This window comes from Oryx dammah, unplaced genomic scaffold, assembly GCF_014754425.2.
Source record: "Oryx dammah isolate SB20612 unplaced genomic scaffold, SCBI_Odam_1.1 HiC_scaffold_14, whole genome shotgun sequence".
NCBI classification, from domain to species: domain Eukaryota; kingdom Metazoa; phylum Chordata; class Mammalia; order Artiodactyla; family Bovidae; genus Oryx; species Oryx dammah.
Genome location: NW_024070198.1, coordinates 35,715,544 through 35,738,299, shown reverse-complemented (window position 1 = coordinate 35,738,299; position 22,756 = coordinate 35,715,544). Strand labels below are relative to the sequence as shown.

Below are 22,756 nucleotides of genomic sequence, written 5' to 3'. Positions count from 1 at the left end.
CTTGAACAAGGAAGCAGGCCAGGACTCACAGCGTTTCATGCAGTATCCTGGCTCATAATTCTTCCTTCCAGCTGGTAAGACCCTCCTGAAAGGAAGAAAGGCTGAGCAGAGAGTAGTGCAGGCTTAGGGCAGCTCTCTCACGGGAAGTTTCTGGCCCCTGGAGCCATGCAGCTGACTCCACTGACAGCTTGCTCGGGAGTACTGGGGCTGTGACACAGTAGAGGTCAGGCCCTCCTGCTGGGGCTGCTCCTGGCCACCCTGTTCCTGGGCTGGCGTGGGCCTCGGGCTGATACGGCACCAGGGAGGTAGGATGCTCAGCCCGATCGTGCTAAAGACATCCTCATCTTTCCTCCTTCCACTACGCCTTGCTCTCCAGTCAACCTTCTATCTCCTCCTTGTTCAATGGGAAAGTAAACCCACTCTGTTCTTTGCTTTCTACCACAATTCAAGCTCATGTACAGCCATGGGTCTCTTCTTAAGATTCAGTTGGCAGCCAGGCACCAAGGAGAATCAAGAAATACCCTGCAGAGTATCTGTCATTATTTCTTTCCAATAGTATTTATAGCCCAGTGCTAAACACCAAACCCAGTGACAGAAAACAAAACAAATAAAAACGCTCATCTTTTATTTTCACTGGGTGAGGACAACTGAATCAGATGAAATTGAAACAAAATAAAAGAGAAAACACAACACATTTGGAAATTACAATATTGTTATTATAAATGCAAAGCATTCATCAAGTGCTTTGGAAATGAAATGCTGCCTTAGAATAAACACAAATTTGTAACGGGACCTTCAAGGCCCAGAGGGATAAGTAATTCTGTGATAGGAGGCTTCTAGAAGATGCTGAAGATCCTCAGGACCTATTACTTACTGATGCAAACATCACAGATAAGCTCCAAAATCTCTTCTACCTCTCACTCACTCTGAAGACCAAGGAACAATTTGAAAATACTAATGTGCTCTCATTAGTTTTCATTATTAATCAATAGATGTACCAACCCAAGGGGTTACCATCTACTATACATCATGAGCTATAGACATAATTTGTCTTAGCAAAATTTAACAACATAGCAAATATTCTTCAAACCATTTTGAATAATGGCTATTCCACCTGCAAATGCTCTGAATGTACTTCAAACACTCAATCAGACAGAGGCTCATTTTCACTGATAGGTCTATAGCACCATTCTTGGAGCACCTCTTCTTAATTCAAAGAAATTGCAACACAGCTCTATTTGGTCACTGAAAGCCAGAATCCTATAGGTCACAGTACTGTACTTCGTCCAGGGCTCAGTCTGGTTTTAAGGTTCAGATAAAAGCTTTGCAATAAGAAAAATATCCTATATAGAAAAAAGGTAACTGTACCTTTCTATCTCATTTACAAGGGCCAAGTTTGGTCTGGATGCCAGCTAGAAGGAGATTAATTTTCCCATTGCTCCCATTAGGTAAATCCATCAAGATTATATCTGATATATCTGAGATTAGCATGGTTTCAGGATCTGGGCAATATTAGGTCCTACGATGTTTTGGCTACAGAAAGCAGATCTGAAAAATTTTAAGGGGGAGAAAAGACAATGTTAATATGATTCCAGGGTAGGTGAGGTAGAAAATGTAGGTAGGTCTTCTAATTTAATGAGTAGTTATTATTTTATAAACACTTTCACAAATACAGTATTGGTTTCTTCTAAATAATTTTTCTTCTCTTTAACTGCAAACTTTTGAGGGGCACACATTTTTATACTATTTGCAAATTTCAAATTATATATAGATTTTAAATGTCATTTACAAAGTTTAAACTGTTTTTGAAAATGCAAAGGAAAAAAGTAAGACTTACTTATACCCATATTTTCCAGATATATCTATCACCATTTCTGCTCCCAGCTTACTCTGAGAACGTTCAAATGAATACTCCTTCCAAATGAACTCAATGCTTGTAATGTTTCCAACATTAATGTCTGCATCAATTAAATCTGTATAAGTCATGCCTGGCTTCAGTGTTCCACTGTCAATAGAAAAATAAAACTCATAAGCTTGCGCTGGGTATTCATAATACTGAAGTGGAAGACAACACCTGTGTGTATCATGGAAGAGAAAGTTTCATTTCCCTGCATTTGATTATAGGAGATTTATTCTTGCCGTTCACCTTGATCAGCATCTCAGAACAGCACAATTCTAAAGCCTGAAAAAAGAGGGAGGTAAATGAGAAGCCTGACTAGTTGATTTTTAGGGGCTAGTTCTCCACAGTGAAAGCTCTGGTCTTGGCTTTGTGGTATCAGAAACTAGAGTTTATTGACACCCCCAAAATCATCAGACTATCAATGATAGACTAAATTCACACAAAAATTAAAGAAAAACTAGAAGCCTGCTGATCAGCTCACAGCGGTACAATGCTTCCTTTTCATTAACCAAAATGTACTCCTAGCCTTCCCCTGGTACCTTCTTCATCTGTACAAAAAGAATCGGGTAACCAAACTAATGATAAAGAAAGGTGTTTTGGTGAGTGCGGAAACAGAGGGAATAAATCATAAGAGACTTGAGACATAAGACGTGTTTTATGCAAGCCAAAATTATTCTAGATGAGGTTTCTTTAGTCCTGCTATTTCCCTACTGCTTTGTTAATGTATGGTTTGTCTCCTCTAACTGGAGGAAGAGTTCTATGAGAGTAGGACCCATGTCTGTTTCCCCAGCAGTTATAACAATTCTTGGTATACAATAGGCATTTAAATGTTTGCCGAATGCAAGAATGGATGCTGCTATTCCTAGGGCTGTCTTGTTCCATTACATGTAGAATTAATTGATTTAATTACCAGAGAACAACTTTTTTCAGGTTATATTGGGCTTCCCTGGTGGTTCAGACGGTAAAGTGTCTGCCTGCAATGGGGGAGACCGGGGTTCGATACCTGGGTCAGGAAGATCCCCTGGGGAAGGAAATGGCACCCCACTCCAGTTACTCTTGCCTGGAAAATCCCATGGATGGAGGAGCCTGGTGGGCTACAGTCCATGGGGTCACAAAGAGTCGGACACGACTGAGCGACTTCACTTCACTTCACTTCAAAGGGTCATTTCCCTGTTGCTCCATGAACTGCCTTCACTCACTGCACACTCAGCACAGCTCTTCATGATGGTGTCACTGGAAACCCAAATGACTAAAATATAATGTACAGTGAGGGCTTCCCTGGTGCCTCCGTGGTAAATAATCTGCCTGTCAATTCAGGAGATGTGGGTTTGATCCCTGGGTTGGGAAGATCCCCTGGAGAAGGAAATGGCAACCCACTCCAGTATGTTTGCCTGGGAAATCCCATGGACAGAGGAGCCTGGTGGGCTACAGTCCATGGGTTCGCAAAACAGTCAGACACAACTGAGCGCATTAGCATGCAAGCATGCAATCTATGGTGAAGCCAGACTCTTAAAGCTTGACTGAAAAGTGGGACTAGACTAGCACACAAATTGATTCAGCAGACTTTATTCCAAGGTGAAACATTTACTGCGGACCTGAAATGCTTAATTATTCTGAAAAAAGAGGATTGGATAATTATTCAAGGACATGACAAGTAGCTTCTTTAGACATTAGCAAAAGTAGAGAGATGACAAAACATTCTCACAAGTTTTAGAAGGGGTGAGAACCATGCATTTCTCCCCACCTGACCCAGGTCAGCTGCCTTTGTGCAGGACACAAATTCTACAGTCTCAGGCAATGAGTGCACTGTGGACCTTACAGCCACAGACACAAGATCGTGTTGAACTATCCTCAGAGGAATAGCTTAATGGAGATGTGAAGAACAAGTGGACATGAGATCTGCTAAGACAGAGAAGGGTATCTGGAACATGGAACAGCATGGATAAAAGTCAGGAAGGGAGGAAAGGGTGAGATCTATTTTAATGCTGGGCAGTGTAATCAGGGTAATGTAGCTAAGCTGAAGATGAACAAAGCCAAACAGTGGGAGGCACAGCTAGAAATCGTGGGTTGGAGCCTGTGTGTGAACCGGGATCCAGACAATCACTGACTGAACTCACCTTTACAGGCAGCTGCACCAAGGCAAAATAATGAGCACAAAGGCTGCCAGAGTGATTAATCCGACGTATCCCTCAACCGATAACCACAAAACCTCTGCTTTTTGTGCCTCTGCCTTGTATTTGAAGATGATGTAAATCACAGAGCCAAAACATCTAACTAATTCATCAGTTCACAAAATGGTAGCATCTAATTAGTGTGTACAATGTTAATTCTGAAATGAGTTGCAGAATTAAGTGATGGAAGTGGAAGACGTAATTCAAAAATGCTAAGGCTGATCAAAGAAAAAATTAAGGAAAACTCAAGATAAAAGGAGACTGTAGCCTTTTATGAGAGTGCATGGTCAATGTCTCTACTGAATTATTCCTACCTTTGACTATCTTAACACATATCCTATACCTGTGAGTACTACTTAGGGAGCTTATTAGAAATTCAGCCATTCATATAAATACTTTATTTCATATGGAATCTATAAAAATAAAGTGATATGCTCAAATTTGTATAACAATAATGGCATATATTGTTTTTGCAACCCCATAGACAGTACAGTCCATGGAATTCTGCAGGCCAGAATACTGGATTAGGTAGCCTTTCCCTTCTCCAGGGGATCTTGCCAACTGAGGGATCGAACCCAGGTCTCCTGCATTGCAGGTGGATTCTTTATCAGCTGAGCCACCAGGCAAGCCCAAGAATACTGGAGTGGGTAGCCTATCCCTTCTCCAGTGGATCTTCCTGACCCAGGAATCAAACCAGGGTCTCCTGCATTGTAGGCGGATTCTTTACCAACTGAGCTATTACTGTTAAGTCACTTCAGTTGTGTCCGACTCTGTGCAACCCCATAGACAGCAGCCCACCAAACTCCCCTGTCTCTGGGATTCTCCAGGCAAGAACACTGGAGTGGGTTGCCGTTTCCTTCTCCAGTGCATGAAAGTGAAAAGTGAAAGTGAAGTCGCTCAGTCGTGTCCGACTCTTAGCGACCCCATGGACCGCAGCCTACCAGGTTCCTCCATCCATGGGATTTTCCAGGCAAGAGTACTGGAGTGGGGTACCATTGCCTTCTCCGAACTGAGCTATTAGGGAATCCCTGAAAATAAAGTGATATGCCCAAAATTTGTATAACAATAACAGGCTGAATTAAAAGCATATCTTGTTTCCTGTCAGTTTTTTTCCCACTTGCTTTATCTAGATCTGTATTTTCATCTTAACATTTCCTAAAATTTTCTGTCTGTAGCTGGAACTGTGGATGAAACAGATACTGATTTCTATTTTATATTTGGGAAAAAAGAAAAGTTACTGTCAGATGATAGCTGGTGGTACTGTAGGAAAAGAAAAGCCTGAGGCTTACTAGCATGATGAGCTGGGTACAGCACTGTTACCGGCCAGGTTATCACCCTTGCCTACCTGACAAACTCAAACTCGCCTGTCTTCCCAGTCATTCCACCTACACGGAGAAATACACTTCCTTGAGTGATGCTGTTCCCACCAAGTTTGACAGACAGTTTGTGCCTCCAACCTGGAAACAGAGAAAATAGGAAAGAGAGAGAGAGAAGGGTTTAAAACACGTGGAAAGCATGACATCTTTGCTACTGTTGTTCAGTTGCTAAGTCGTGTTGGACCCTTTGAGACTCCATGGACTGTAGCACAGCAGGCTTCCCTGTCCTTCACTATCTCCTGGCTACTTTAATGTAAATGTAGCTTTCAGGATTAAAGTGGAAGAGAGCTTTTCATGTTCATGAGAAAATATTAATACAACTTTATATAGCTTGAGTGAATTTGGTGAGGTTATGTTTTTAAAGACATATAAACTATCACAGGTTGATTTTGCAGAGTAAATAGTTAATATTTTTAAAGAAAATTCTTTAATTTTCCATATATTTTTTGGACTTTAGAAAAACATGTGTGTCTTCTTCCATCCATTACATTTGTATTCTGTGGTGTGTATGCTTTTCATCAGTTCAGTTCAGTTCAGTCGCTGAAACTCCAATACTTTGGCCAAAGTACTGGAGTTTCAGGATATGTTTTGGAAAGACTTAGAGCAGACAAAGGGTGATTTCACACCCTTTGAAAATAAAAGAGAGTGTTCCTAATCTGCTAGCTAGGAATTTATTAGGTACTCTTGATCTATCTTCTTCCAGTCTGGATATGTGGATACAGCCTGTAAAAATAAACCAAAGATTTATCTGTTCTGTCTTTCTACATCACTTTATGGCAGAAATTCGAGTATAAAAAGCAAAAGTAATTCTCTTAGTTAATTTTCTTGGTCATTCTCTTGATTTACCTAGAATAGCAAGTAAGGCAACTCACTAGGCTTCCCAGGTGGAGCTAGGGTAAATAACCCATCTGCCAATGCAGGAGACACAAGAGACATAGGTTTGATCCCTGGGTCAGGAAGATCCCCTGGAGGAGGGCATGGCAACCCACTCCAGTATTCTTGCCTGGAGAATCCCATGGACAAAGGAGCCTGGCAGGCTATAATCCATCAGTTCAGTTCAGTTCAGTCCCTCAGTCGTGTCTGACTCTTTGTGAACCCATGAACCTCAGCACGCCAGGCCTCCCTGTCCATCACTAACTCACGGAGTCCACCCAAACCCATGTCCATTGAGTTGGTGATGCCATCCGACCATCTCATCCTCTGTCGTCCCCTTCTCCTCCTGCCCTCAATCTTTCCCAGCATCAGGGTCTTTTCAAATGAGTCAGCTCTTCGCATCAGGTGGCCAAAGTATTGTAGTTTCAGCTTCAACATCAGTCCTACCAATGAACATCCAAGAGTGATCTCCTTTACGATGGACTGGTTGGATCTCCTTGCAGTCCAAGGGACTCCTTGCTTTCCATAGCCAAATTCTAATTTGCTATAGTTTGACAATTAATCCAGAAAAATAACTAGAAAACATATTGAGCAAGAAAGTCTGTGTTTTTTTAATGACTCAGAGGCAGAATGAATTGTCCCTTCCTCTCCCACCAGGCTTTGTGCTAGGAGTTCCCAGTCAGTACAGGTCTGAGTCAACACAAAGCCTGCTAACAGGATAAATCCCTTGCAAACTGTCAAGTGTAACTTTTAAAGAACTCTAGAACTAAACAGATCTTTCATTCTGAATTCTAAAATTGTTTTATACTTAATAACACAGAAAAAATGCAGTTCTTCATAGAGTTGTTTGAAAAGCCTCTGAAAGGGGAAAAAAATTTACCAGAGAGAATTTTCAGTTCACAAATTAATCATCATCAGAAAGCTCCGTTTCTCTCCTTGCCCATTCCACTGAATTGCTGCCACCGTCACCTCTCCACTGAAAGCTAAACTCACCAGTGATGGGACTTTGCCCACGAACCCCTTTGGGCCCTGTCTCATTGGACCTATCTTTGGGGGCAGTGAATGCATTCTCCCTTTTCCATCATCTTTCTTTTCTTGACTCCCACATGGTTTTATCTTTTCTCTTTATTCATTCCTCAGTGTCCTTCACAGGGACCACTTTCTCTGCTCTCTTTCTTCTCATCTGATACATTCTTCTTGGGTAATTACGTCATCCACTTCATAGTTTAGGTTACCGTCTAAATATTTGAATCCTTGACTGTGGACCACAGTGATCTCCAGAGGCTGAGACCCAATCTAACCACACACGCCCAAATCCTAACAGCATCTCAGACCTAATATGTTACAAAGTGAGCCTATCCACTTACTTCAAACCAGCCTCTGCCTGGTTAGCAAGTTCAGCATATGGTATGTCATCTGCCTAGTTGGAATCATCCTTGACTTCTCCACTTTCTGCATCCCTCAAACCCATTTACTGAGTTAGACAAGGCTGACTCCCACATCCATACAAGACTACTGGAAAAACTAGATGAACCATCTAGTCAAAGGTATGGTTTTTCCAGTAGTCATGTATGGATATGAGAGTTGGACTATAAAGAAAGCTGAGCACTGAAGAATTGATGATTTTGAAGTGTGGTGTTAGAGAAGACTCTTGAGAGTCCCTTGGAATGCAAGGAGCTCCAACCAGTCAATCCTAAAGGAAATCTTTCCTGAATATTCATTGGAAGGACTGATGCTGAAGCTGAAACTCCAATACTTTGGCCACCTGATGTGAAGAACTGACTCCATTGGAAAAGACCCTGATGCTGGGAAAGATTGAAGGTGGGAGGAGAAGGGGATGACAGAGGATGAGATGGTTGGATGGCATCACTGACTCGATGGACATGAGTTTGAGTAAGCTCCAGGAGTTGGTGATGGACAGGGCAGCCTGGCATGCTGCAGTCCATGGGGTCGCAAAGAGTCGGACACGACTGAGTGACTGAACTGACAAACCCATTCACCCAGTTCCTTTTTTTTTTTTTAATTAAAACTCTTTTTATTTCTTTGGCCATGCCAGCTCTTAGTAGCGGCACTCAGGATCTTCCATCTTTAGTTACAGCATGTGGGCTCTAGTTCCCTGACCAGGGATTGAACCCACATTCCCTGTATTGGGAGCATGGAGTCTTAGCCATTGGCCTACCAGGGAAACTCCCCACCCAGGTCCTTTTTGCTTCTACCTGGCCAAAGATAAAACCCAGACTTCCCATATGGAGCATAGTTTCATTATTTGACCTGATTTGCCTCTCTTATCTTACCCGCCTCATGTTGCCTTCCTCCTGGCCTCTACAATTTCAGTAGAGGGATCTTTTTCAGATTCCAGCTCTCCGTTATCTCCAGGCATTTTCATATGCAGTTCCTTTTGCTTGCTGCTGCTGCTGCTGCTAAATCACTTCAGTCGTGTCTGACTCTGTGCGACCCCATAGACAGCAGCCCACTAGGCTCCTCTGTCCCTGGGATTCTCCAGGCAAGAATACTGGAGTGCGTTGCCATTTCCTTCTCCAATGCAGGAAAGTGAAAATTTAAAGGGAAGTCGCTCAGTCATGCCCAACTCTTAGCGACCCCATGGACTGCAGCCTACCAGGCTCCTCCATCCATGGGATTTTCCAGGCAAGAGTACTGGAGTGGGGTGCCATTGCCTTCTCCTTTTGCTTGGAACACTCTATTTCCTTCCCTCTGTTACGCACTTTTCAAGAATCAGCATTGAAGGCATCTTTCCTTGGAAGGCTCCCTGATCTGAGAGCAAAAATTCCTTCCTTGCATCTCACAACAGAAAGTTTATTACTCAGGGCTGAAACTGAGAATTTTCCTTTTCTTTCCCCCAGCCTAAACTCACTGTGTTGTTCTTCACTGCATCCTCAGAGTCTGGCCCGATGCCCAGTGATTTAGTAGACACTCAGTAAAAACTGTTGAATATTTAAAGGTAAGTGCCTTAAGACATTACAATAAAAATTAGCTACGATACTTACGGGCAAATGGCGAAAGAGTCCCTGTGTTTAAAAAATAATATAATCTATTAGGCTTCATTTTTTTGAGGTGAAATCTATCAGCAAAATGACCCATTGTTGGGCAACCTCCCTTGGGACAATGAAAGCAATTTCCCTGGTGACAGAAAATAAGAGGTAATTAGAACTGTAATTAGAAATGCTGACCTTCAATAAACTCAGAATGTATTATTAAACTATAATAAATCTTTCAAATCTAAATAAAGTATATGCATTTAAGGATGACTAAGTCGCCTAATAGACTATCCTGCCTGTTTTCAAAAACAAAACATAATAAAACAAAAACAACTGAGGGATAAGGAAAAGGGGCTGGCTGTTAAAAAAATGAGTAAATAACATGAATAGACAGACAGTCCACAGAAGAGGAAAGTCAATAGTCAATAGCTATGTAAAAAGATGCTCAATCTTACTAGCTGTCAGGAGTGCAAATTAAAACAACATACAATTTCATACTCAGCAGATTTGCAAAAATTAAGGCAATTGGAAATACTAAGTATTAGTAAGATATGTAGTGGGGAATTCTCATTTGCTTCTTATGGGAATATAAATTAACAGACGTTGCAGACAGACATTTGGTAATGTCTAATAAAGATGGAAATGCACATATGCTTTGAAAATTTCACTTCTATTATATGTCATAAAGAAACTTCTACACAAGTACATAAGGAGATAGGCAAAGGTGTTTATTGCAGAATTGCTTTTAATAACGAAAACTGCAAACAACCAAAATGCACATTAGTAGGGGAATGAATCAGAGAAGGCAATGGCACCCCACTCCAGCACTCTTGCCTGGAAAAGCCCATGGACGGAGGAGCCTCGTGGGCTGCAGTCCATGGAGTCACTAAGAGTTGGACACGACTGAGCGACTTCACTTTCACTTTTCACTTTCATGCATTGAGAAGGAAATGGCAACCCACTCCAGAGTTCTTGCCTGGAAAATCCCATGGACCGGCGAGCCTTGTGGGCTGCCATCTATGGGATCGCACAGAGGCGGACACGACTGAAGCGACTTAGCAGCAGCAGCAGCAGGGGAATGAATAAAAAAATGTGGCCGATTCCTACAGAATTCCTACTAAATACAATAAGTCTATATATGTCAATGTAGATCTTATAAAATTTAATTTAAAAACAAATTCAGAAAGACACGTATAGTAAGATACTACATATATATATATATATATATATATATATATACACACACACACACACACACACACACACACATATATATATAAATTTCCCTCAAAGTTTGCCTTAGGGAAGGGCATGAAGGGAATATAAGGTACTTAAATTTTATCTGTGTATTTTAAAATCTAAAGCAAAACTAACAATATTAACTTTAAAAAACCTGGATGGCAATGTTGGGGTATTTGCTATTTTAGGTTTTTGAACTTTCGGACTTACAAACTACGGATATTTAGGCTAGGACTACAGAGCATGCGTGCATGCTTAGTCACTACAGTCATGTCTGACTCTTTGGGATCCAAAGGACCACAGCCCTCCAGGCTCCTCTGTCCATGAGATTCTCCAACCAAGAATATTGGAGTGGGTTGCCATTTCCTCTTCCAGAGAATCTTCCCAACCCCGGAATCAAATCTGCCTCTCCTGCACTGCAGGCAGATTCTTTACTGCTGAGCCACCGGGGAAGCCTAGGATTATAGTAAAACACCCCATTTAAAACACCATTTTTAGTGAACAAAAATACTAACAAAATAATAAGGCCGCATATTGACTGAGCGAGTGCTTACCATATGCAAGGCACTGTTTGATGCACTTTATGTGCATTCAGGTCAATTAATCCTCACAAAATATTATTATTATAATGTTTTTAATCTCCTTACTTAGCAGATGAGGAAACTAAAGCCCAGAGAAGTAAGCAATTTGGCTGAGTTTGTCTATTAAGTGAAGGCACAAGAATGTGAATCAGATGGCCTAGCACTAAAACTCCTCTTATTTTATTTATTTTTTAAAATGCCATCTCATTTTTTATGACTGTTGGATAAAAGTACAATAAAACAAGTCAAGGAAATTGACTTAATGTTCTCTAGTTTGTTGCCATAATTAGCATCTATGTGGCATAGGAGCCTAGAGTTCTCCCGTTTTTAGCTGATTAAACCCCGCTAACTCTGAATATACTATGATTCTGAGAACCTGCTTTCACCTGCCTTTGATGTAGTGAATGTCAGGATCCCTTTAGCCATTAACAGCAGCATCTGGGGCTTGAGGAAGGATGAGTTCGTGGAGAAGGAGGTTTAGGGGAAATGTCAGTGCTTGTCTGGCAAGGTTTCTGAGAATAGCAGTTCATCAGCCACATTATGAACAAGGAAGACGTGCTCAGGACCTGAGAAGACAGCCCAATGGCTCACTCACCTTGATCTGTAACAGGAGGGAAATACTCCTGTCCCAACACTGTTCTTATTCACAAAATGCTATTGCTTATAACACACTTTGGTTTGAAACCCCACATTTTTCTACCCTGATAAAACAGGGGATAGGTCTCTAAAGCAGAAGCAGGAAAATCTTTCTACTTTACTCTACAAAATAGATTTTCTTTTACCTTTTCATAGTGATAAGCAAATGAAAAATATAGTCAGCTCAGATCTGGCACCACGTGCTTCATGATTCAAGTGAAATCAGATTTGGTATTTTGTAATGTATATTGATTTGCATGGAATTCCTGTGAGCTATCTATGCTTCAGTTCTGCTCTGTATGAATAATCAAATTTTAATAAAATAATTTTCATGTTCCAGGTAAATAGTAATATGTTTGATTGTAGCTATTAATTGGTTCAGCCTTCTCAGGGCATCTTAGAGGATAACATTTAAAATATATACACACAAAAATTTTTGTGCTGGACTTATGCCTGGTACACAACATCTAATAACTGCATAACAAATGACCAAAAAAGCAAAATTGGATATAATTCGAACGAACTGAAACAATCAGAATACAAATAGTTGGTTTAGTTATTTAAGCCCTTCAGCAACCCCAGCTACTGTTCAGTACTCAGCACAGAAAGAATCTATTATTTACCCAAATGGCAGATGCATTTTTTTTTTCCTACATACTTAATGTTCTAATTCTTAGTTGACTGATCATGCTTCAAAAAATGACTTGCTAATTAAATTACATGGCAAAATGCTTTACTTACTGCTTTAAAAGATTCGTAGGATGTACAGGGATAAGCAATAAATGCATCAGGATTGAGAATGCTTTCAGCATAAAAGCGATGACTTCGGGCATGGTTGCAATCAAAGAAGGAAAACACTTCTGTGAAAACAATTTTTGATTAACTGGTAGCAATGAACTGATAACTGATAGTATGAAACATTTCCTAGAAAAAGTAATGTTAAATGATAGTTTCTTGACTTGGATCTGGGTCACCAGACCTTGTGTGTAGTTTTAGATATTGTACATTTATTAATATTACATATCATCTTCTTGTACCAAAGAATTCTTTGTGTGAGTCTAACGGGACATTTAATGTAGATGACCGTGTTCTGATACTAATATCCCCAACACTTCCCAGATATCTGACATGAGCACTTAGAGTTTTAAGTATCACTGTGTACACAGTATCTCTGCCTTAGACCAATTAATTCTCTTATCTCCCTGTTTCTGCAGGAATGACTGAACTCCCTCCTGTTCAATCATAAAACAGCCAGCAAGGTTAACCAGTGCACACCTTCAGCTGAGTTTCAAGATGTGACAGGTGGAATGTATTGTAAAGAATGCTAGAGACAAATTGGTTTTGGCATTGTCAGGCACAGCATTCCTGCCACTAGCAGTTAGGATTACGGCAATAATTCATAAAAGTTCTAAGCACACTGCGTATTCTGAAATACATTCCAGTCATTTATGCTCTCTTTTCCTTACATAACAACATTTTTACTATATGGCATGGGCTATTCTTCTCATGACCTGCATGACTTGGCTCACCTTTGAGTCACTAGATGCGGCAAATCACTTATCTATAAATGTGGACTCCAAAGAGTCACTCCTTCCTAGGTCCTCATCCCTTTGCAATATTTTACTACTCTTTCCATCAAGAGGTGGCACTGATGATGACATGACAGTAAATTTTTGGATGATTCTAAATAAAGGCTTTTAAAAACTTTTCTGGGTTACAGGCTAGTCTGGTGACTTCTTTGACTAAGAGAATATAGAGGAACTGACACTGGGCAAGTTTCACGACCTTGGTCTTCAGCGACCTTCCATCATCTATTCTTGCTCTATTGGAACCCAGTCTCCATGTTAAGAAATTCAGGTGAACTGGCTGGGGAGAGAGGCTCTGAAGGATAACAGACTACTTAGAGAGGAGAGCTAGTACCAAAACACTACACGTGGAAGGCTATCTTGGATCTTCCCACCCAGCTTGGCCCAGCCCAGCCCAGCTCCCAGTTGGATGCAATCACGTGCATTCACCCAATGGACTCAGCAAAGCAGAACTCTGCCTGAATCTTGAGCCTCATAATCATGGGCAATAAATCATTGTTCTCTTAAGCCACTATGGTTTGTTATACAATAGATAACTGAGATCATTTCAGAAATGCAACATAGCAGTGATAAAGAATTGACATCTTTTTTTGAGGAGGACTTCCCTTATATCAGGTTTCTTTACATACAAATTTGTATTCATAACTAATTGTGGTTTAGACAAGATGGTTCTTTAGAACATAGGGAACTATGAATTTTAAAAGTAAATGATTTCTTAGTAACAAATATAAAGTAAAATAAAATATTTTGAAGCTGAAAAGTCATCTGAAGACATGAATGATAAATATGCTTGTAATCTAATAAAGTTGTAGAAATTATAGTATCTCAAAATGATACCTTATGATAAATGTAGGCTTATTTTAATTCATTATTTTACATAATTTCAAGTACTCAGTATATAACAATTAATATAGTTATATAAATGAGTCTTTATCCTAATAGAAATGATTTCAAATCATAATATAACAAATAATGAGAAAGAAGTTTTATAATAGGTCTTTTTTGAAAGAATTCTGCTTACCAGCACTAGATAGAACTGGCTTTAATTCTGATTTTGAGTATTTATAGTTTTACCAGTTTTAAGTAGTCACTGCAAATGGATATTTCTAAGTACATTTACTTTCAAAACAGGTAGTAAAACTTTGTAACTTAGTGCTAGTGAAGAGGAAATTCAAGCTGCTCTCAATGCCATGATCTGTGTTTCTTTTCTCTACAACTGCCAGATGGAAGATAGAATAATTACATCATCTAGACATTCTGACCACATGGGATCAGGCAGTGGGATATTTAGAATCATCCAAAAATTTACTATCATGTCATCATACATTATATTACTGTGCTTTATCATATATTATGGATGATACAAATCATTATTTACATGATAATTATATAGAGATAGGGAGGAATGGAACTCCCAAATAATAACTTTCTGGTATCTTATAAAGTGCCTTATTATTACTATTGGAAACTTCTATAAGGGGCTAAATACTCTTTGTTTAATTTGTGATTAAATTAACTTGTGATCAAATTAACTTGCGATCCACAGTGATTCTGTTAAAAAGCAAATCAAACCATGTACTTCTTCTGCTCAAAATCCTCCCATGGCTCCCATCCCCCTCAAGTAAAAGCTGAAGTCGTTCTACAGTCCATAAGACCCTACATTGTCTCCCTCTGCCCTGTTCCTTCTCTAACCTCAGGCCCTACTACTCTCTTCTCTGTTTCACTCTGGCCACAATAGGCTCCTCACTGCCATGAACCTCACGGGCTCCTGCCCCAGGCCCTTTGCACTTGCCATTCCCACCCCTCAGCCTGGAATGCTTTTTGCCCAGGTACCTGCATGGCTAACTCCTTCAGGTCATCTTTTCAGTAAGGACTTCCTGTCCACCCTACCAAAAATCTCCTTCCCCTAGGTCACTTGCACTGTCACCAACACATCAGATTCCCATTACATTCTTTGTTTGTTCTCCTTAGCACTTATTCTATTACTGTTTTTCTAGCAAAGTAGGGTATTGCTGCTGCTGCTGCTGCTGCTAAGTCACTTCAGTTGTGTCTGACTCTGTGCGACCTCATAGACGGCAGCCCACCAGGCTTCCCCGTCCCTGAGATTCTCCGGGCAAGAACACTGGAGTGGGTTGCCATTTCCTTCTCCAATGCATGAAAGTGAAAAGTGAAAGTGAAGTTGCTCAGTCATGTCCGACCCTCAGCGATCCCATGGCTTGCAGACTTCCAGGCTCCTCCGTCCATCGGATTTTCCTGGCAAGAGTACTGGAGTGGGGTGCCATTGCCTTCTCCGAAAGTAGGGTATTAGCTCCTACTAATTTTTGTCTTTTGTATGCATTCCTACATCTGCTATTCCTGGAATAATGCCTGGCACATAGTAAGCACTCAATACCTATCTGTTGGATGACTACATCCTCCTTGTTCATACTAGTGAGACATTCTGTTAGACCCTGGGGTTATAGACTTAACTAAAACATGGATCCTGGCCTCACAGACCTCACGACTGCTGGGAACTTCATACATGCTTCTGTGTTTTGAGCTAAAATAATATTTTTACATTATATTATATTCAAAAGCATATTCTATCCAAGAAGGGTGCTCATTGAGTTTATAACTGCAGTTTAGAAAGCATTTACCTTCCTTGTAAATATTGAGATCAAATTTCAATAAAGGTGTAATTAAATCTTCACATCCTGGCATGTGCTTGCCTCCATTTGGGTAAAAGTCAAGGTGACCACAAGCATTAATAGTTCCAGCACCTGAAATTTAAAAAAGCAAGATACATGCTTCTAAAATTCTCCTCCATCTTTCAGTGCACTTTCAATTTGTGTTAAAAACTTACCAAACTCAAAGAAGAGGCGAACTGCATTTGTATGGATAACATCAACAAAGTTGGCGTCTGAGGGATCCAGCCTGACTTCATCTGGAGTGTCATGGAAACAAGGCCCTGCTGGGTCCAACCCTAGGAAAAAGCATAATGTATATTAAACTAAGACATATAAAAGTACACTGACAGTGTCGCTATTTTGGAAGGATAGATGGTGAAGGCAAAGTATTCTTTCTTATATGATTTATGTAGGTCAAACACCACTCAGCCTGAAGGAGAGATACATAAACTGTAGGATGTGTTTATATTTATAAATGCAGGATCTGTATATACTGCAATGTCAGATTCCTACACACAAGCAAGGCTGTGTCTGGACAATACCAAACCAGCTAACAAAGTCAGAAAAGTCAGAGCAGCTTCTCTAGGGCCTGTACATGGAATACCATACAGACAACTAAGGTTATGGATTGCAGACCACCTTAAAGGCAACATTTATATGTAAAAAAAATAAAAATAAAAGCTAAGAACTCTTTAAAATGTAAAGATGAATCACAAAGCAACACAGTTAAAATAACAGAATCATAGTCCTCAGTTAACTCTCACTTAGTTCCATTCATTGTATTACAAACAAAAGCCTGAAGCCCAGGAAAGTGAAGGGACTTGACAAGGTCGTCATATGTTAGATGCAAAATGGACCCTTATATATTAGATGCAAAATGGTGGTCAGACTTCAGTCCATTGTCTCCCATTCAAACGTCTACTAAAACAAAGTTTAAGATATTTAAGTTCTCTAAAATATTACGATCATTCACATAACTCCTCATTTACATATCTGACAATTATTTATCAAGCACTTATTATGTGCCAGGAACAGGGTTTTGCAACTGGATCCTAGGAATAAGGTCTAGCCTGTTCCCTTGGAGGGGAAGGCACTGCAATTCAATGTTCTCAGTGCTGAGACAGGTGAGCGCAGGTGTTATGCAAGTACAGAGAAGAAACAGGCAACCCAGTCTTGGGAAACTGGGACGTGCTTCTGCTAGAGATGAGATATGCAAGCAGGGATCTGAGGGAGTAAGAGAGTCAGCCAGGGTGAAGATAAGGTAGGCAGCATCCTGGGAAGAATACAGAGAGTATGGGGCCATCAGGCCAGAGTTAACCACATTTGGGAAACTGCAATTAGCTTTCAAGGGCCAGCGCCAGTGCATAGAATTTAGAATTTTGTGCAAGATGAAGACACCATTGCAGGCAGGAGCCAGATGTAATCAGCTGAGCTATGATGAGTTTGGACATGACCTGGTTGTTGATGGGCAGCTTTTACAAGATTGCCAAAGGGGAGGTTTACAGTCAGATTTGTATTTTAGCAAAGTCTGTTTGCTGTGAAGTGGAGACTGGGTCTCAGAGCAGAGAGGACTCAGAGCTGAGCTGTATCTGAGCCCTGGGAAAATGCAGTGGGAGCGAGCAACAAATGTGCCACAGCTGTGGGGTGTGTATTACCTCGGCATGATAGACTGTTATAGGATTCCATTTTTGTTTTTATTTTTCTGAGTCATATAATCATGGAGAAAGAAATGATAGAATGAGAGAAGGCAAGGAGAGGAGAGAAGAGGGGGCCTAGATAGAACCTTGAAGAACACCAACACGTAAGGAAAGGTGAAAGAGAAGGAACCTGACAGGAAGCCTGAAAAGAAGCTGTCAGACAAGAACAAAGACAACCAAGGACAACCTATGCAAGAAGACGGGGAACCACAGGAACCAAGAGAGGGTGTTCCAACAGCAAGGAGGGGTTAGCGAGTCAAATTCCGCAGAGGGGCCAAGGAAAGTAAAGATGGGAAAGGCCTGGAAGAGTCCCACTAAGAAGCCCTTGGTGGTCTTAGTGGTTTTGCTAGGAGGACTGGGGAAGAAACCAGACTGCAATGGGTTGAGAAGAGCACAGCCCTCAAGGACACATGGCCACTTCCTTTTAGAGGAGTTGGAATCTGAGTAAGGCAAACTAGGGTATTGGTGAGAAGAGGCTGTGGTCTAAGCAGGAACCGGGACATGTCAGTTCTAATAGAGTTGGGGAAAAGAGCTTGACAAGATGGGAGGAAAGCAGACAAATGACAGTGAGGTCCCCAAAGCTGGCCAGGAACTCAGAGCACAGGTGAAAAGATAAAACTAGACAGAGGGGTCAATGAAGTAAACCAACAGGCATCTGCGCAAAACATCCAAGCTTAAAAGAAAGATGCACAGGTATTTGTCTCACAATTAATCTTCAACTCCAGGGAGAATTGTTTATGCTCATGTACAATTGCTAATTAGATACAATCTTCTGATAATGTGGGAGTTCAGTGGAGATGGATCCAAATATAGCAGGCACACCTCAAATGATGTTGATGTGAGGACAAGGCAACCAGATATGTTTTTGTTAAAAAAATACAACTAGTGTTTTTAAGAGGCAGGGAAGGGAGAACCTTGGATTTGTGGTTCTAAGAGATCTCAGGAGGAAGATCAACAGGAGGGAGAACTAGAAGGTTCAACCTCTTAATTGATCTGAGTTGCGGAGGCATGACCCTTAGTGCATTAGTGAGAGCTGCGGCCTTTGGGAGCTGAGTTTGTTGGTATGTATGTATTTGGATGCATGAGTGTATCAGCAAAGAGAATAACCTCTTCTCCGATAGGAAAGCACTAACGCTGTTTATAGATAAAAGGAAACAAAGCCTTGACAGAGTAACCCCCATGCTATAGTCATTTATGATAACTGCCTACCAGTTATAGAGAATTACCAGAGACACAGAAACTTCAGTTCAGTCGCTCAGTCGTGTCCGACTCTTTGCGACCCCATGAATCGCAGCACGCCAGACCTCCCTGTTTATCACCATATCCCGGAGTTCACTCAAACTCACATCCATCAAGTTGGTGAAACTTTATGCATGTCCTAAAATCTACCATATTTTGTTTTTAACTGGTTTATATTATAAAGCCAACTTTTTTTTTTTTTTTGCGATCTCGGTTCTTTTGTTATCCAAGGAACATGATTATTCAAAGTCTGAGCACTTAGAAGGAATATAGATTGCAACATCCAAATTATGTAGATTCTTCAGATGTTTAGAGAGCCTTTACAAACTTATTATTTTCTATTTATTCAATAGGATAATTCACTTGGCAGGAAACCCTGAAGTTAAAAATTATCTGAGTTGTGAAATAAGAATTCAGGAAAACAAAATTTCTATAAACTTATTGCAACCTAGTGTGAATTTTTGACACATTTATGGCAATGTTCTTCCTTTTAATTTACAGCTGAAATGCCACCCTAGGCTGTTGGGGCCCATGAGATTCCATGTGTGTCTATTTCTTCCATACTCTAAAGAAGATTTTTGCTACACAATAACTTCAGAGCCGACTCATTGGGAAAGACCCTGATGCTGGGAAAGATTATTATTATGAGGGCAGGAGGAGGAAAAGGGGTGGCAGAAGATGAGATGGTTGGATGGTGTCACTGACTCAGTGGACGTGAGTCTGAGGAAACTCTGGGAGATGGTGGAGGACAGGAAAGCCTGGTGTGTTGCAGTCCATGGGGTCACAACCAGTCAGACACAACTTAGTGACCAAATAAAGAACAACAACTTCAGAGTAAATATACAAATTTTAATATTCTATGTAGAAATGGTGGTGGTGAGCTAGGGTTGGAGTTGGAATCAGAGATCTGGGGAAAAGAGGAAACTTTCAGCAGGAAAAGCCCATTATACCAAGAGACTGCAGAGGCAATATTATTAATACTTTAAACCCAAATTAGAATTTGAAAAAAATGTTTTAAATCTGAAATTAAAGCACGTGTGTGTGTGTGTGTGTGTGTGTGTACACCAGAGCTGCAATGTATTCTTTCGATGAACACAAAGTGTGTACCTACTATGTGCCAGGCCTGGGCAGTCTTTCTAAGTAGTTCAGAGTCTACTGAAATAACAGGCACGTGAATAATCAGTTCGATTTTGTGATACAACAGTTGTATCTTCATATATAATAAAGGCATATTTCAGAAAGTGTGGGAAGCAGAAAATTAACTCTGTCTTGAGGAAGAAATGTCTGAGAAAATTCTCAAAGGAGGACCAGCGGGTGTTTAGGGTGAGGGGGGAACAGGACTTGAAAGGCACAGAATCGTGAAAATATGTGAGGAAACGTGAAACATTCATGCAACAAGTTCAGATGCTTTAGACCATGGGGAGTTTCAAGCAGTGGAGTGGCACAGCCTGGTTTGGAAAGATAATGAGACTGGCAATAGCTGTGTAAGACTGGAGTGCCAGCTTGTTCCGAGTGGTGTCCAGCTCTTTGCAACCCCATGGACTGTAATCCACCAGGCTCCTCTGTCCATGGGATTCTCCCAGGCAGAATACTGGAGTGGGTTGGCATTTCCTACTCCAGGAGATTCTCCTGAACCAGGAATCGAACCCACATTGCGTATGTCTCATTCGAAGGCAGAACCAGGCAGGGCACCAGCCATGAAAGGCAGAAACCCAGGAGATGGAGAGGGCCTGAGCTGGGACAGTGACTGGGCCATGAAGAGGCACAAAGCAGAAGCAGGAGAAGACTGAAGGATGGAGGAGAAAAGCAGCTTGATGACTGACTGTTGCTGGGGGATACAGAGAAGGGAGGGCCCAGCCCATTACCAATAATGGAACTGATATTTTGAGTTCTAGTCAATGGACTCAAGTAGTTTGGAAGTCAAGAGTACAGGGAAGGGATGTGATTAAATCTCGTTCCCAACACCTTGTTCATAGGACTTACTTTGCAACTTGTTTTCAGGCTTAACATTATACTCAGGGACAATATTCAACTTCAGGATATGTGCTGCTGAAGCAGGTACACTCAGGGACAATAGTCAAAATTTTAGCAACTGGAATAGCATGGGCTTAAACAGAACAGTTCAGCAATCCAGCTATGCTGGGTGAGCAGGACCAGCGTGGAGCTTCTGTCTCAGTCTGTGTAGAAGCCATTATGGAATCGCAAAGCATGGAATGTATCATCATTCAGTCAACCATCCCCAACAGGCGGATGACCCCAGGCCCCACTCCTTTGTCGTCACAGATAATGCTATGGTGAACACTCTTGAAAACGGATTCACACACTCACCCTTTGGAAGCATTTCATGTTTTAGTTTAGGGAGGGTCACATTTTCTCTTGTCTTCCATTTGCTTCTGTGACTTCCTTCCTGTTCAGGTATTTGATACTTTGTACACAAACAAATAGGTGAACAAATCCAAGGCCCATCTGCAGGGCAGGCTTACCAGTTATCCTTCCAAGGCCTGGCGTTCTTGACCCAGCTTCCCCAGCCAGGTGAGCTCCCAAGCTGTGGCCAATCAAGTGTACTTTAGAAGCAGAATATCCAAATTTTTTCTGAGAGGATATTTTAAGAGGAAAACAGAACAAGCATTAAAAAAAAAAAAAAAAAAAGGCAAGCAGGTAGAATGGCTGAAACTGGCTTAAAATGAAAAAGGAGCTGACATGTTTCTCCCTCTCCCACCCAGGATGGGGAGACTGGTAAAATGACAAAGCAACCCCATGTCCACCTACATCCTTATCCAGCCGAGGGAGAGAGCATCAGGTGGGCTGGAGGAATGCCTTCTGTCAGAGCTTTCTCCCCGAGCTAAAAGGCCTTGCAGTTCTTGGGAACAGGAAGGAGACCAGCCCAGAGACCCTTCTGTGGCTTCCAATCCATGTTCATCCTTCCTGAGTCCCAAACCATCCTGCACACCCCCACACCGGCTAAAGCCAGCTAACGCCCAGGGGGGCAAACAGTTCACTGAACATTTAAGTCAGCCAACACTTTCCCCTTCAGTTTAGCAAAATCTCCTCCTGCTTATTTCCTGAGCCTTTAGGAGCCCCACAGTTCAGGCTCCAGGATCAAGGAAGAAATTCGCGAAGCTTAGTTAGACCTGGTTTTTCTCTGAGGAGATAGTCCGTTTCCATCCTCTGTGGACAAAGACACACTCGAAGTTCTTCCTTGTAGTCTAGCCTCCCCTGATGAGCGGGAAGAGTGGATGGAGAGGAGGGAGGGCAGCGGTGATAGGGCTCCCTGACTCTTCTCCCGCCTGTGTCCTAACTGGGCTCAGTGTTGGGCCCGCTTTCCTGACTGACCCTCAAAGTGAGCTGCAGCGCCTGCCAGTCCCCTTCTTGTTGCCTTTTCCCACAGTCCTGTCCCCACACTCCGTCAGAGCAGAAACGCTGTCTCGCTCACCGTGTACCTCCAGTGCCTAGAACGGAGCCCGGCCCACAGCAAGTGCGGAGTGAAATATTTGTTGACTGTAAGGAGTGAAATCTTAAGAATCTGAAAGGGTCATAAATCTTTAGATTTTTTACTTCACTGCAGTGCATGGTGGGGAACTACTTTCTATTATGGTGGAGCATTTGGAGATTTATAAATGTCTCAGAGTATAGCCCTCATAAATAGCAAAGCCTATTTTATTCTCTTTGAAAATGTGTAGGTTCAAGAGTTGTACCTGGACTGGCCTAGGGACCTAATTCACTGCCATAGAACCCAGTTTCTGCAGGGAAAAAGCACTTCACATTTTGCACAGATAGCGCCCATAACGCAGAAACA

At 41.4% G+C, this 22,756-nt stretch overlaps 1 protein-coding gene across 1 annotated transcript in view; it reads right to left on the bottom strand.

Annotated features, from left to right (window-relative positions):
* Positions 1-604: 604 nt before the first annotated feature.
* Positions 605-22,756, bottom strand: part of PNLIPRP3 (pancreatic lipase related protein 3) — a 34,276-nt gene continuing 12,124 nt past the window's right edge. Inside the window, exons 5-12 of the mRNA XM_040254443.1 lie at positions 21,444-21,552; positions 16,201-16,320; positions 15,995-16,117; positions 12,514-12,632; positions 9,326-9,458; positions 5,417-5,528; positions 1,838-2,005; positions 605-1,548 (exon numbers count right to left, since the gene is read on the bottom strand). Coding sequence (XP_040110377.1) covers positions 1,485-1,548; positions 1,838-2,005; positions 5,417-5,528; positions 9,326-9,458; positions 12,514-12,632; positions 15,995-16,117; positions 16,201-16,320; positions 21,444-21,552 — 948 coding nt within the window. The 3' untranslated portion in view covers positions 605-1,484. The remainder of the gene's footprint in view (positions 1,549-1,837; positions 2,006-5,416; positions 5,529-9,325; positions 9,459-12,513; positions 12,633-15,994; positions 16,118-16,200; positions 16,321-21,443; positions 21,553-22,756) is intronic.